The 14,606-nt window shown below is 37.7% G+C and overlaps 1 protein-coding gene across 1 annotated transcript; it reads right to left on the reverse strand.

Moving 5' to 3' along the window:
• Nucleotides 1-1,921: 1,921 nt before the first annotated feature.
• LOC143028759 (uncharacterized) lies at nucleotides 1,922-3,175 on the reverse strand. Its single transcript, XM_076191129.1, has 3 exons — nucleotides 3,154-3,175; nucleotides 2,398-3,048; nucleotides 1,922-2,034 (listed from the first exon to the last, which is right to left on the reverse strand). Exons 1-3 carry the CDS (start codon nucleotides 3,173-3,175, stop codon nucleotides 1,922-1,924), a joined length of 786 nt encoding a protein of 261 aa, XP_076047244.1.
• Nucleotides 3,176-14,606: the final 11,431 nt, after the last annotated feature.

A 14,606-nucleotide genomic window follows, 5' to 3' on the forward strand; every position in this document is an offset into this window, starting at 1 on the left:
TCAGGGAAGGAACCAGGAGAGGTTGCGAGGATCTAATGTCAACCTGACCCGTTCGCGGCAGCGGACGTTTGGGCTACTACTTTTTTCACAATAAAATTGTCTAACTTATACATACCATGACTTAAATTTAAGTTATTGACAAATGTATCTTTGATCAGACTGGATTCTATTATATTTCTCGTCAAATATGACTTATCTTTAACAATTTCTTTAGCACCCTCCCAATTTATACAATGATTAAAATCCCTTAGGTGAATAAATAAGGCATTAGACATTTGCCCACTCTTGACGCTATACTGATGTTGTTTTAACCTTACTTTTAATTCTTTTCCAGTCTGACCAATATAGCATTTGTCGCAATTTTTACATGGAATTGAATATATACATCCTTCTTCCTTATATGGAGAGTTTTTAATTAAAAGACTTCTAACTGTATTGGAGTTCTTAAATGCTACTTGAATGTTGAAAGTCTTAAGAATATGTGGTAGTTTGACGAAATTCTCGTTGAAAGGGATTTTAATCATTGTATAAATTGGGAGGGTGCTAAAGAAATTGTTAAAGATAAGTCATATTTGACGAGAAATATAATAGAATCCAGTCTGATCAAAGATACATTTGTCAATAACTTAAATTTAAGTCATGGTATGTATAAGTTAGACAATTTTATTGTGAAAAAAGTAGTAGCCCAAACGTCCGCTGCCGCGAACGGGTCAGGTTGACATTAGATCCTCGCAACCTCTCCTGGTTCCTTCCCTGACCTCATACTCTTTGTATATATTCTTGTGTACTTTTTCTTTTCTATGTACCCTGAGGATGTCTGAATAGACGAAAGCGCTTGGTCATCAGTTTTTCTTTTTCCTTGGTGGTTTTTCCGCATATTTAGAATCACGAGTTTATGTGATTTCTCATGCATATATATATATATATATATATATATATACATATTATATATATATATATATTATATATATATATATATATATATATATAATATATACATATATATATATATATGTTTATAATGTATATATGGATATACATATTTATATATATATATATATATATATATATATATATATATATATATATATATATATATATATATTCCTTAGGACATATTGAGTTATATGCGACAGCAAATTGGGCTCTGATGAGTTTTCGATGAAGATTTTTCAAGTCTTCTGAATATATCTCTACAATAGAGAGGCAAAGAAGAGTTACCGGTAAAAGCCATCTAATGGGTGGAATAGGACAAAATACTTTTCGCTAATCACAGTTAGCATTTTTAATTGTAACAGATTCAGAGGAAGTAAACACTGGAAGATATATATCAATACTGGGAGAGATCGTATGGAAGGTGACCGTTGTTGCAGCCTAGGACTGGGAGAGGTGTATATGTGGTACAAATGTGTGTATGTGTATGTGGTGTGCGTGCGTTTCCGTGTGTGTGTGTGTGTGTGTGTATGTGTGTGTGTGTGTGTGTGTGTGTGTGTGTGTGTGTGTGTGTGTGTGTGTGTGTGTGTGTGTGTGTGTGTGTGTGTGTGTGTGTGTGTGTGTGTGGTGTGTGTGTGTGTGGTGTGTGTGTGTGTGTGTGTGTGTGCTTGCGTGTATACATACTTGTGGATGAAGAGAGGAAGATCGTGCTAAGAAAATCATGCGACATCATTACTATTTTTCTGGCAAATATACTCGTACAAGTAAGTTAGTATACGAAAAGCTCAAAGGAATGAATTATAAAACATTGGAGATGAGCAACGCTTTATTCACAGTTTTTTGATAGGTATTTCCGAATGCGCTAAAATTAATTATAATAAACACACATATAAACATTGACTGATACACATATATATATTAATTTGTCTGTAACACCATAAAATTTCTACAATAGCAAAATAGAGTGTGAGGATAAAGTTGTAGAAGACTACGATGGGACCCCGTAGGAGGTAGAAGGCGCAGCCACATTGTCGACACGACGACTCACTGCGTTACCACCTCGCCCATTGCCGTTGATTCCATTAACAAAACGACCGTTACCTTTCCCGTTTCCATTAACCGAGTTACTATATCCGTTCCTGGTACTTGCGGTCTGGCCTCCGAATGAAATTGAAAGGGTAGAAGCAATGCCAGTATGTACGTTTCCATTTACACCGTTGCGGATGTGACTTCGACCATTAACACCATTACCGTTGGGAAAACTATTACCATTGACCTGACCATTGTTTCCATAGGGATATGTGGAAGTAGAGGAAGCACTGGCTGTGAGACCATTGCCGTTAAAACCGTTCCTTTGACCCCCAATACCATTAGAACCATTGCGTCTTTTTGTACTACCATTTCTTCGGTTGCCATTAACAATGACTCCTGCGACCTCGTTGCGTCTGTTTCCGTTGCCTTGACCAGGAGCTGCGTAGAGGGAAGAGAGGCTACTTGCCGCAGCTAAAGCTTCAGCGTCCAGTCCGATTAATTCATTCACTGAATAGAACTCAGCAGACTGCGAACAGTCCACATTATACCACCAGTCGCACACGAGGTACTGCTGGTTGAAGATGGTACCGTTGGGACACAGGAACGAGTCCTTCTGGTAGCCGTTGGGACGCGTCTGGCACACGTGGAAGACCTGACAACCAGCCTCGTCGTCGGTGTCAGCGAAGTAACCGAACGGATACCCGGTGTCCTCGCAAGCAAATCTGGTTTCGGGAACTTCGGCGAGAACGGGGTAGTCCTCTCCGGCCACTCCTCCTCCCGGAATATTCGAGGCCAGTTCGAGAAGTTCAAGTTCCTCCTGCGAGGGTCCGTAACTGTAACCTCCATTGCCGCGTCCGTTGTTTCCTCCGTTGAAGGCGCCTCCGAACCCACCATTTGTTCCAAATCCAGAAACTCTATTGAGACTAGAGCCTCCATTTAGTCCAGCGGCAAACCCTCTATTTAATCCAGTGTTGGAACCTCCATTGAAACTTCCGACAAATCCTGTATTCGAACTTGCACTTGCTGAAGGAAGTCCGTAGCCTGTAGATGGTAACTCAGCCGCTGCCGCAGCTCCAAGTAATGCTGAAAGTAAGAGACAGAATATATAGAAAATGAAAGATAATTTTTTTTTTTATTATCATTATTTTTTTTTTTTAGTGTAACACAAAAGAAGAACACCTGTTTTACCGATGAGAAGAAGAGTCTTCATCTTTCTTGGAAAAGAGCTTAATGTGCTGTCAGTCGGTTGGATACTGTCTACTTTGATCCGTGGGGTTTCCTTTTATACCTGAATGTCATCACGCCGAACTCCCCCACATTTTCTTCTGATGTAAAGTCAGAAAGGATGGGAGGGGACGAGACGCACGCGGAGATCGAACTTGGCCTAGATCCTAAGTGAATCTTCTTCCCAAGGTCATTTCACGTTCCGTCTTGGTAACTGGTTGATAACATTTATGTACTTTGTCAAAAGAAGTGAAACACTAGAATTTTCACAGAGTTGTTTGACTTATGCTACTGGAACTATACCTGTTTACTATCCTCCCCGACAGCACTGCAATTCATTCTTAAATTAAATATTTTCCTAAAGACAAAATCACATATGTCTGTATATATATATAATATATATATATATATATATATATATACATATATATACATATACTGTATATATATATATATATATATATATATATCTATATATATATAAACAGAAATGTTGTGGCACATTTGTAAATGACACACAGGAACCCACAGTCGGAGAAAGAATAAACTTCGAATAAAGAAAAATCCTATATTTCGGCTATCAACTGCAGCCCTCTTCAGGAAAGTACATTAGATAGAGAACAGAGGGGACTTATAAACTACAGTAAGAAGAGATGTGGACAGTTGACCTCACTCAGGCGCGGGGCAAACTGGGTTGGCGGAGGAGGGAGGGGGTGAGGAGAGGGGGGGATGTAACGTCCGCACCAGCTTGCTTACTGCTGCGCGTGAGATTATGTTAGGTGTCCACTGCCCTTTAGAAATATTAATATTAGGGCATTCCTCAATTAATGCTGATTCGACTATTTTCCTCCTGAAACCGCATTTTTCTTTATTCGAAGTTTATTCTTTCTCCGACTGTGGGTTCCTGTGTGTCATATATAATATATATAGTTATATATATATATATATATATATAATATATATATATATATATATATATATATATATATATATATGAATTGTTTGAGACAAATGAGAGAGTGATAGGTGGGGAAGGGTAAACGAAGATAGGTTTAAGAATACGTTTATTGTCCTAACGTTTCGGTCTCTATGACCTTCTTCGGAGGAACTCGCCAAACTTCGAGTGTCAGGTTTTTCCAGAGTGTTAATTATGAAGAGACTAGCTGCTTTGGAAAAGCATATAAACCCTTCTGTATCGTTGTTGTTTATTTGGATGTTTACATGTGCAGCTTCCACCGCCTTTCTCATTTTCTTATGTATTCCCTTATGTAAAATGTCAACTTTGTTCCAATTAAGTAGGTTGTTACACTGTTCGAGGTGGCAAACAAGGGAGTTGGATGTCCTGTGTGCTCTTATGTCATTTTTATGTTCGCTCAATCTCTTTTCAATCCCCCGACCAGATTCACTGATGTATGCTAAGGGACAGCCGCTACAGGGAATGCGATAAATCACACTGAGGTTGTTGTGACTATCAGTGTGGTCTTTAATTTTTTTCCTATTTCATTAGAGGATGCCTTAGCAATGTCTATCCCACCTTATCAATTTCTGTATATATGCCTCCTCAAGTTCCTCGACGTTGATGGCTTATATGCATATATATATATATATATATATATATATATATACATATATATATGTATATATACATATATATATATATATTTATATGCATACACACACACACAGACACACACACACACACACACACACACACACATATATTTATATATATATATATATATATATATATATATACATATGCATATATATATATGAGTACATTTGGAGTATTAAAAATCAGTAGAGATACCTTGTCAATTCCTGTATATATGCCTCCTCAAGTTCCTCGACGTTGATGGCTTATAATTAAAGTGAATTGTGGTTGATAAATGTTAATATGTACATATATATATATATATATATATATATATATATATATATATATATATATATATCAAACCACAGCATTGTTGCAGTTATTCAGTTTTTTCCTCGTATTCTCGATTATCCTGATTAGAGATTTGCCATTAAACGGGTGAATTGAAACTAAATCACTATATTCTTCCATTTCTTTCCATTATTTGAGCTCAACGTTTCGTCTTAATGAAAAAAATTTCAAGAGTAAACTGAAATAACAAAAATTACATAATTACAGTAATGATGAAAAAATTACAATAGTTACATAAATACAATAAAGTTGATAAGTGTGTGCAAGAACAATGCAAGTGAAATGTGAGGGATACAATATAAATGCAAATAAATACGATGGCAAAGGTACAAGAAGACTTACGTTTAAAGGGATGGGAGAAAAAAATGTGACAAGTCAGGGATGACGTATATATATATATATATATATATACATACATATATATATATATATATATATATATATATGTATATATATATGTATACATTATATATATATTTATATAAATACTAGACCACCCGTGACCCGTTGGGTCAAATAAAACTTTAAATGATGCGTTGTTAATAGAATGGTCATTAAAATCTTTATTAAGACAATGCTCTTATATTTACAACATTCTTTTTACAATTTGAATGATTTATAAACACTTTAATATTTTCCCTTTGCTTAGCTCTACTCAGCGCAACATTTACCTAATTGTCCATGCTGAAATACAGGTTTATCTAGATAAACTAAAACTTTCTGAAAAGTCTGTCCTTGAGACTTATGAATGATCATGGCAGATAAAACAATTTTCAATCTTGGAATTAGAAGATTATGACATCATGCCGTCGTTGCTTGGAACACTAAGCATCATATGAATTATACGGTTCGTAATATTCTAATATACTCATTAGGCCTCGTAGATGCTAATTCAGGAGTTGACTATACTTTTAAATACTGAATATAAAAATTCTAGATGTTAATGGTCAGAAAATATGTAATCGGAAAATTGTGACGTTATGTCGTCGTTATTTGAAACACTACGTAATATTCTAATATATTCATTATGCCTCATAGATAATTCAGGAGTTGGCTATACTTTTAGATAATGAATATGAAAAACTTAAATATTATTGGTCAGAAAATATGTAATCGGAAAATTGGAAATAAAAAATTTGACAAATTGGAAAATTAGCAGTCGTGACGTCACGCGCTTAGAGCTGGGGCTCCTTAGGACCCACAGAGCTGATGTTGTGACGTCATGTCTCCTCTGATTGGCTAGTCCTCAGTCGTGACGTCATATCTCTTCTTCTGATCTCTTCTTCTGATTGGCTTGTCCTCAGTCGTGACGTCATATCTCTTCTTCTGATTGGCTGGTCCTCAGTCGTGACGTAATATCTTCTGATTGGCTGGGTGACGGTTTCAAACAAGCAAGCAAGCAAGATGACAAAAAAGATTATCGGAATTTCATAAGTATATAGATAGGCCTATGGTCAGGGGTCAGACAATAGGATCTCAGAGGTCACGGGGTAAGGGGGGTTGGGAGGTGGGGGGTTAGGCGGGGGTGGTCACCGGGGGGGGGGAGAATGGGGTGGAGGTGGAAGGGGAGGAGTGGGAGACGAGGAATAGAGGGGGGTGGAGGGAGGGAGGAGAGGGGGATTTTTGTTTCTATAGAATGGGATAGAGGGGATCAAATTACTCTGGATGTTAATGACTGGAACTTTGTCTCTAATATGAAAGGCTTCGAGTAATTTTAGCCTCCTAGGGTCATCACACGTTCCAATAATTTTGGTGGAATTAATCAACTCATCCCTTCTGAGTACAGTGTTGTGGAAATTCTTATGATGTTCTTTAATTGCTCCCTCTTGTAGATGTAATGATAGGCGACGGGTGACTTTGTATCTAGTAAAACCGATGTAGGTATGGTTAAAAGGCTTACAATCCTTTGAAGAACAAATATATTGGTATACTACATTGGTTCTAGATGTGAAGTCTGATCGCCTAGAACAGTTGTTCGTCATATATATTACAGAAACACCTTTACTAATAATTACAAAAAAGATGAAAAAGTCATTTAAGATATCATCCATAGGAATTGCCTCCCTACAACGAGAACAACAAAATCAGAGTTCTCATTCACTACAAAATTCCCAGAACTTCCTCTTTGATCATGACGAACAGCTCTTGTGTTTATTTTGTATGTGTTTGAGAGGGTGGTAAAACGAGTAGTACGTACTCGTAGATAAAGAGTTGGTGATCAGGGCAAGTGAATCATGGGACAACGTATGGTGCGAAAAAAAAAATTGAGTTTTTTTTTTTTTATAATTTTTCATGTTTTTTTTTTTTTTTTTTTTTTTGCCTCGTCCAAATTTGTTCAGATATTAAATATTTAGTATATAAAAACAGACGCAAGTATGTTATTCATCCCTCCACATATGTGCATCTATCTTATTCAAAGAGGCATTAGACAGAGTACAAAAATAAACAAGTGATTGACCATATAAAGTCACTGTCAGATGCTGCAAGCATGCAACAAGTGTAGATACTGTATATGGGTCAGTATGGCTATTGGCTGGCTACCTTACAAAATTTACCTTTTATCTAAACATACTCTTCAAAGATTAAACACTCCAATTTCCCATAATGACCCTGGACGTTGCCTAAACACAGATCCGCCACTTGAACAGTGGAAAAGGAGTTAACATAGTAATGGGGGGAAACTGTTGTACTCCCCGCCACCCATCAAGGCTCACAGCTTACTTTCTACCTGACTTTTTGCTCGCTATCCCTTAACTTTAACCTACAATCATACATAAGTCCTTGAGATGCAACTCAGAAAAAAATCGTGTTTTTTTTAACTTAAAAAAAAGCATGAATATTTTCGTTTTTCTATATATTTTGTTTTAAAATAACTCAGCAAGGAAAATAACCATATTACAATAATTTTTCTATGTTAGAATATCAAGTAAATCAGTATACCCCTCACTTAAGGTTTTCTAAGGTGTCAGGGCACTTCCATTTTCTGTGGTTTTATGTTTTGATGTGTTTTATTTATTTTACAATGTACAGTTACCCCACTTACTTTTGGCACAATCTTTTTTTTTAATGTGACAAACAGCGAAATACTCAAAATGGTGTAGCAGACGACACATTTTTCTTGACTTACTAATGACATCTATCACTCTTATTTTACAAGTAATACGATTAATATACGTTGCAGAGGTGATAGAGAGAGAGAGAGAGAGAGAGAGAGAGAGAGAGAGAGAGAGAGAGGAGAGAGAGAGAGAGAGAGAGAGAGAGAGAGAGAGAGAGAGAGAGAGAGAGAGAGAGAGAGAGAGAGAGAGAGAGAGAGAGAGAGAGAGAGAGAGAGAGAGAGAGAGAGAGAGAGAGAGAGAGAGAGAGAGAGAACGCAGGAATCCGTTCACGTAGTGGTCGATGGTAGACTAACAACCAGCTTCAAGCTGTGAGTGGTGTTGAGTGCAGTGACAAACTAACCAAAACTAACTCGTATACTTACAAGTTATGTTATAACCCTATTATTAAATCAATTATTTTCATTTATTTATTCAGCAGAGGGCTTATGATCCAATTATATTATGTATGATTGTAGGTTAAAGTTAAGGGATAGTGAGCAAAAAGTCAGGTAGAAAGTAAGCTGTGAGCCTTGATGGGTGGCAGGGAGTACAACAGTTTCCCCCCATTACTATGTTAACCCCTTTTCCACTGTCCAAGTGGCGGATCTGTGTTTAGGCAACGTCCAGGGTCATTATGTTTAATCTTTGAAGAGTATGCTAAGATAAAAGGTAAATTTTGTAAGGTAGCCAGCCAATAGCCATACTGGCCCATATACAGTATCTACACCTGTTGCATGCTTGCAGCATCTGACAGTGACTTTATATGGTCAATTACTTGTTTATTTTTATACTCAGTCTAATGCATCTTTGAATAAGATAGATGCACATATGTGGAGGGATGAATAACATGCGTGCATCTGTTTTTAATATCTGAACAAATTTGGACGATATTAAAAAAAAAAAAAATGATTTTTTTTATATAAAAAAATGCATCACAATTAACATAACATAGTTGGATCACAAGTCCTGTGCTGAATAAATAAATGAAAATAATTGATTTAGTAATAGGGTTATAGCATAACTTATAAGTATACGAGTTAGTTTTGGTTAGTTTGTCACCGCACTCAACACCACTCACAGCTTGAATCTAGTTGTTAGTCTACCAATGACCATTACGTGAACGGATTCCTGCGTTCTCTCTCTCCCTCTCCTCTGCAACGTATATTATTTGTATTACTTGTCAAATAAGAGTGATATATGTCATTAGTAAGTCAAGAAAAATGTGTCGTCTGCTACACCGTTTTGAGTATTTTGTTGTTTGTCACATTTTCTAAGGTAGTTACTATTTAGCAAAAAAAAAAAAAAAAAAAAAAAATGTAAATGAACAGACACGAAAATGCAATAAAAAAGAATACCGGGTGAGTTGCTATTCTTGTCCGAAACATTTTTAAAATTGTGCCAAAACTAAGTGGGGCAACTGTACATTGTAAAATAAATAAAACACATCAAAACATGAAATCACAGAACATGGAAGTGCCCTAACACCATAGAAGACCTTAAGTGAGGGGTATACTGATTTACTTGATATTCTAACATAGAAAAATAATTGTAATATGGTTATTTTCCTTGCTGAGTTATTTTAAAACAAAATATATGAAAAAACGAAAATGTCCATGTTTTTTTTTTTTTGCAAAAAAAAATGTTTAGAAAAAACAGCACTTTTTTTTTTTTTTTTTTTTTTAGCTGCATCTCAAGGACAGCGTTACTATTTTTCTGATGAATATACAAACGGATGAACATAGGAAAAGCACACAAAAAATGAATTATGAATTTACAAGTTTATTGGAACGTTTTATTCACATGTTTCCAATAGCTAATTCCAATTGCACTAATGTAATAATAATAAACACATATAAACATAGACTGATATATATTACTTTGCCTGTATCACTACAATCTTTATGATGTCAAAATGTGGTGTGGAATAAAGGTGTAGGAGGCTACGATGGGACACCGTAGGAGGATGAAGGTGCAGCCACATTGTCGACACGACGGCTCACTCCATTACCACTTTGCCCATTACCGTTTATTCCATTGACAAAACGACCGTTGCCTTTCCCGTTTCCATTACCCGAGTAACTATATCCGTTTCTGGTACTTGCGGTCTGGCCTCCGAGTGAAACTGAAAGGGCAGAAGCACTTCCAATATGTCCATTACCATTCACACCGTTACGGACGTGACTTCTACCATTGACACCGGTAGAGCTGAATCCATTACTACTGACGAAGATGTTTCCGTTGATCTGGCCGTTGCTTCCATAGGGATATGTGGAGGTAGATGAAGCACTGGCAGTGAGTCCATTGCCGTTAAAACCGTTCCCTTGACGCCCAATACCATTAGAACCATTGCGTCTTTGTACACTACCATTTCTTCCATTGTTACCATTACTTCGGTTACCGTTTCGTCCGTTTCCGTTGCCTTGACCAGGAGCTGCGTAGAGGGAAGAGAGGCTACTGGCTGCAGCCAGAGCGTCAGCGTCCAGTCCGATCAGTTCATTGACTGAATAGAACTCGGCAGACTGCGAACAGTCCACATTGTACCACCAGTCGCACACGAGGTACTGCTGGTTGAAGATGGTGCCGTTGGGACACAGGAACGAGTCCTTCTGGTAGCCGTTGGGACGCGTCTGGCACACGTGGAAGACCTGACAGCCAGCTTCTTTGTCGGTGTCAGCAAAGTAACCGAAGGGGTATCCGGTATCCTCGCAAGCAAATCTGGTTTCGGGAACTTCGACGAGTACGGGATAGTCCTCTCCAGCCACTCCTCCTCCAGGAATATTCGAGGCCAGTTCGAGAAGTTCGAGTTCTTCCTGCGAGGGTCCATAACCGTAACCTCCATTGCGGTTTCCATTGATTCCTCCGTTGAAGGCGCCTCCGAACCCGTTGGCTGTTCCAAATCCAGATCCTCCGTTGAAACGGCTCCCTCCGTTTGGTCCGGCAGCGGATCCCCCGTTGAAACTTCCAACAAATCCGATGTTCGAACTTGCACTTGCTGAAGGAAGTCTGTAGCTTGAAGATGGTAACTCGGCCGCCACCGCAGCACCAAGTATTACTGAAAGTAAAAATGAAAAAATTCATATTAATAAAAGAGGAATTATCTAGTAAAGATATTTTCAAAAATTCGTGCATGAAGCAACCCGTGCTGTACCGATGAAAAGAAGAGTCTTCATCCTTCCTCCGAGAGAACTTGATATGCTGTCAGTCGGATCGATACTGCTGCGTTGACCCACGTTGTTCTCATATATAACGGATTGCCAGCACACAACCTCACCACCATCCCTAATCTTCCCTTGATATGTAGTCGGAAAGGATGGGAGGGGATGCGACGCACGCAAACATCGAACTTGGCCTAGTTCATCAGAATGACATGGGGTAAACTATAATTTACTTCCCAAGGTCGTTCTTTTTTCGATTACTGATCAGTTACATTAGTATTGCATGATGATCTATTTTTCAATAAAAAGAGCGTTCACTTTCAATTTTGATAGGGCTCTTCCACCTAAAATGTATGCGTCTTAAAGTAATACGTAGTAAATTTATGGGTATGTATATGTGCATGCATACATTACATATATGCATACATACATACATACATACACACACACACACACACACACACACACACACACACACACACACACACACACACACACACACACACACACACACACACACAAGCACAACACACACACACACACACACACACACACACACACACACACACACACACACACAACACACACACACACACATAACACACACACACACACACACACACACACACACACACACACACACACACACATATATATATATATATATATGTATATATATATATATATTATTATTATTATTATTAACCACAATGGACTTTAATTCTAAGCCATCAACATCGGAGGAACCGTTGAGGCACATGCAGAAATTGAAACGTGGTACGCCCGAGGACTCGAACCAACGCGGCGAGAACGTTACCAGTGCCCTATTGACTATTAGACCAATTCACTATCTTGATGGTGTATTGGTCTAATAGTCAATACGGCACTGATAACGTTCTCACCGCGTTGGTTCGAGTCCTCGGACGTACCGCGTTTCAATTTCTGCATGTGCCTCCACGGTTCGTCCGATGTTGATGGCTTAGAATGAAAGTGCATTGTGGTTGATAAAAATGTATCTCTAGTCACTGATACTCATTCAGTGTTGTATATAGATATTATGATAGGAAGTAATGTACCAGAAGCTTCTAAACCTTTGGAGGTAGTGCATGCAGAGAAGGTAGGAGATCCGTATGCTGTGAGAACACGTTTAGGATGGGTCATTTATAGAAGATTAATAGACAATGCTCAAGATGTTGCTGTGAATAACATAAAGGTAGATCGTAATTATTTAGATCAGAAACTGATTGAGTCTTATAATAGAGAATTCTTGGATTCATCATTGAATTCGATAGAACCTAGTATAGAAGATAAAAAATGGTTACAATATGTCGACTCTGGGTGTAAACAAATAACCAATGGAAAGAATGAGATTCCTCTACCAATGAGAGAGAAACCGATAATAGTTCCTGATAGTGAACCTATGGCGTTTGAAAGACTTCAGTTGTTAAAGCGTAAATTCAAGGATAACGAATATTATAGGCAGTATAAGCAATTTATGATCAATCTATTAGAGAAAGGGTGTGCCAAAGAGGCTCCTACGTGTGATGTGAAGAACCAACGAATATGGTACATCCCACGCTTTGAGGTACGCCATTCTACTAAAAAAGATAAGGTACGTGTAGTATTTGATTATGCAGCCCGTGTAAATGAATTGTCCTTAAATGATCCGTTAAGACAAGGACCTGATATAATTAATCTTCTGTTAGATGTCCTTTTGAGATTTAGACTAGGACTACATGCATATACTGCAGATATAGAAACTATGTATTATCAGGTCAAAGTGCCTGAAAGTGATACAGATTGCTTGCGTTTCTTGTGGTGGAAGGATGGGCAAACGGTAGATGATATAGTTAAACTACGAATGACTTCTCATCCATTTGGTACTAGTTGCTCTCCTAGCATAGCAAATTACGCTCTAAAACGTGTTGTACAAGATTACGGTAGTCAGTTTCACACATCAGCGAGCAAGATAGTTCTCAACAACTTCTATGTAGATGATCTTTTGGTGTCACCCGATGACATTCATGACTTAATTGACAATAGTGATAATGTGATAGATCTTTGTAGAAATGGTGGGTTCAATTTGACAAAGCTAAGCACTAATTCTTTTAGATTTATGAACAGCTTACCAAAGGAGAAATGTAGTGATAATGTATAACAGTTCATCAGAAATAAAGATATAGAAAGAAAAACATTAGTACTAACTAGGTCTCTTATTTAAGGTAAAATAAGTATATCACTCAACGTTGATGCTATACCTAGCACTAAGAGAGAATTATTAGCTGTCATTGGTAAAGTTTACGGCACATTGGGTATGTTAACGCCAGTTGTTCTAGAAGGAAGAATATTGTTACAGAATTTATCTAGAAACGGCATTGGATGTGATTGTACTTTGACTGAAAGGGAGAAAGGACAATTAAATGCATGGATGTCAAGGTTGAATAGGTTCAAACTGTTTAGTATTGATCGATGTACGAAGAGAGGTATAGCATCAGAATTGGAGTCAATTCATTGTCACATATTTTGTGACTCTAGTGAATTAGCGTATGGTTCAGTGGCATATGTAAGATACAAACATTGTTAGCTTCGCTGCCACTAACACTTAGTCACTTGTGTTATTATTCCGTAGGCCCCATGCCTTTTTCTCTTAAGTATGTTTCCACTAAATCTTCTATAATCAGAGTTAATAATGTTTCTGGATGGGGTAAGCAAACTGGTGTAAAGTTCTTGATTTCTTCTTCACTAATTCTCTACATCGCTTTTTGATAGGGTACACCAAGGACTCCCCCCAAGGATCCTCTTACATTTCACCAAGCTGCCTCTGCTCCGACGTCACTATTTAGTTCATCCAATAACTTTGAACGTTACAAATAAGTGCCCCCCTTTTAGGGCGTGACTTTACCTCCATGCACCAATAATTTTTCTCCTCCTCCACCCTTTTCTCCGATTAGAAAGACCGTTATACTGCCACAAGAAATTTTGTTTAAGCAAGCAATTTGTCGCAAGCAGAACGAGCTCTGTGTTTACATATTAGTCTCATCAGCACCTTTGATCGCCGCTCCAACTAATGTTTACAATACAAGACGGTAAGATAGAATATGCAACTCTGCAACTTCCAGTTGCCCATTGTATCATAACAGCCGAATATAAAATGACTTTAAATTTACATTCGTTTCACCTACCCCTCGATCTACCTAAATGTCTACCTCTATCTACTGG

The sequence above is a fragment of the Oratosquilla oratoria genome, chromosome 10 (assembly GCF_046742065.1).
Source record: "Oratosquilla oratoria isolate Oo_2021 chromosome 10, ASM4674206v1, whole genome shotgun sequence".
NCBI lineage: Eukaryota > Metazoa > Arthropoda > Malacostraca > Stomatopoda > Squillidae > Oratosquilla > Oratosquilla oratoria.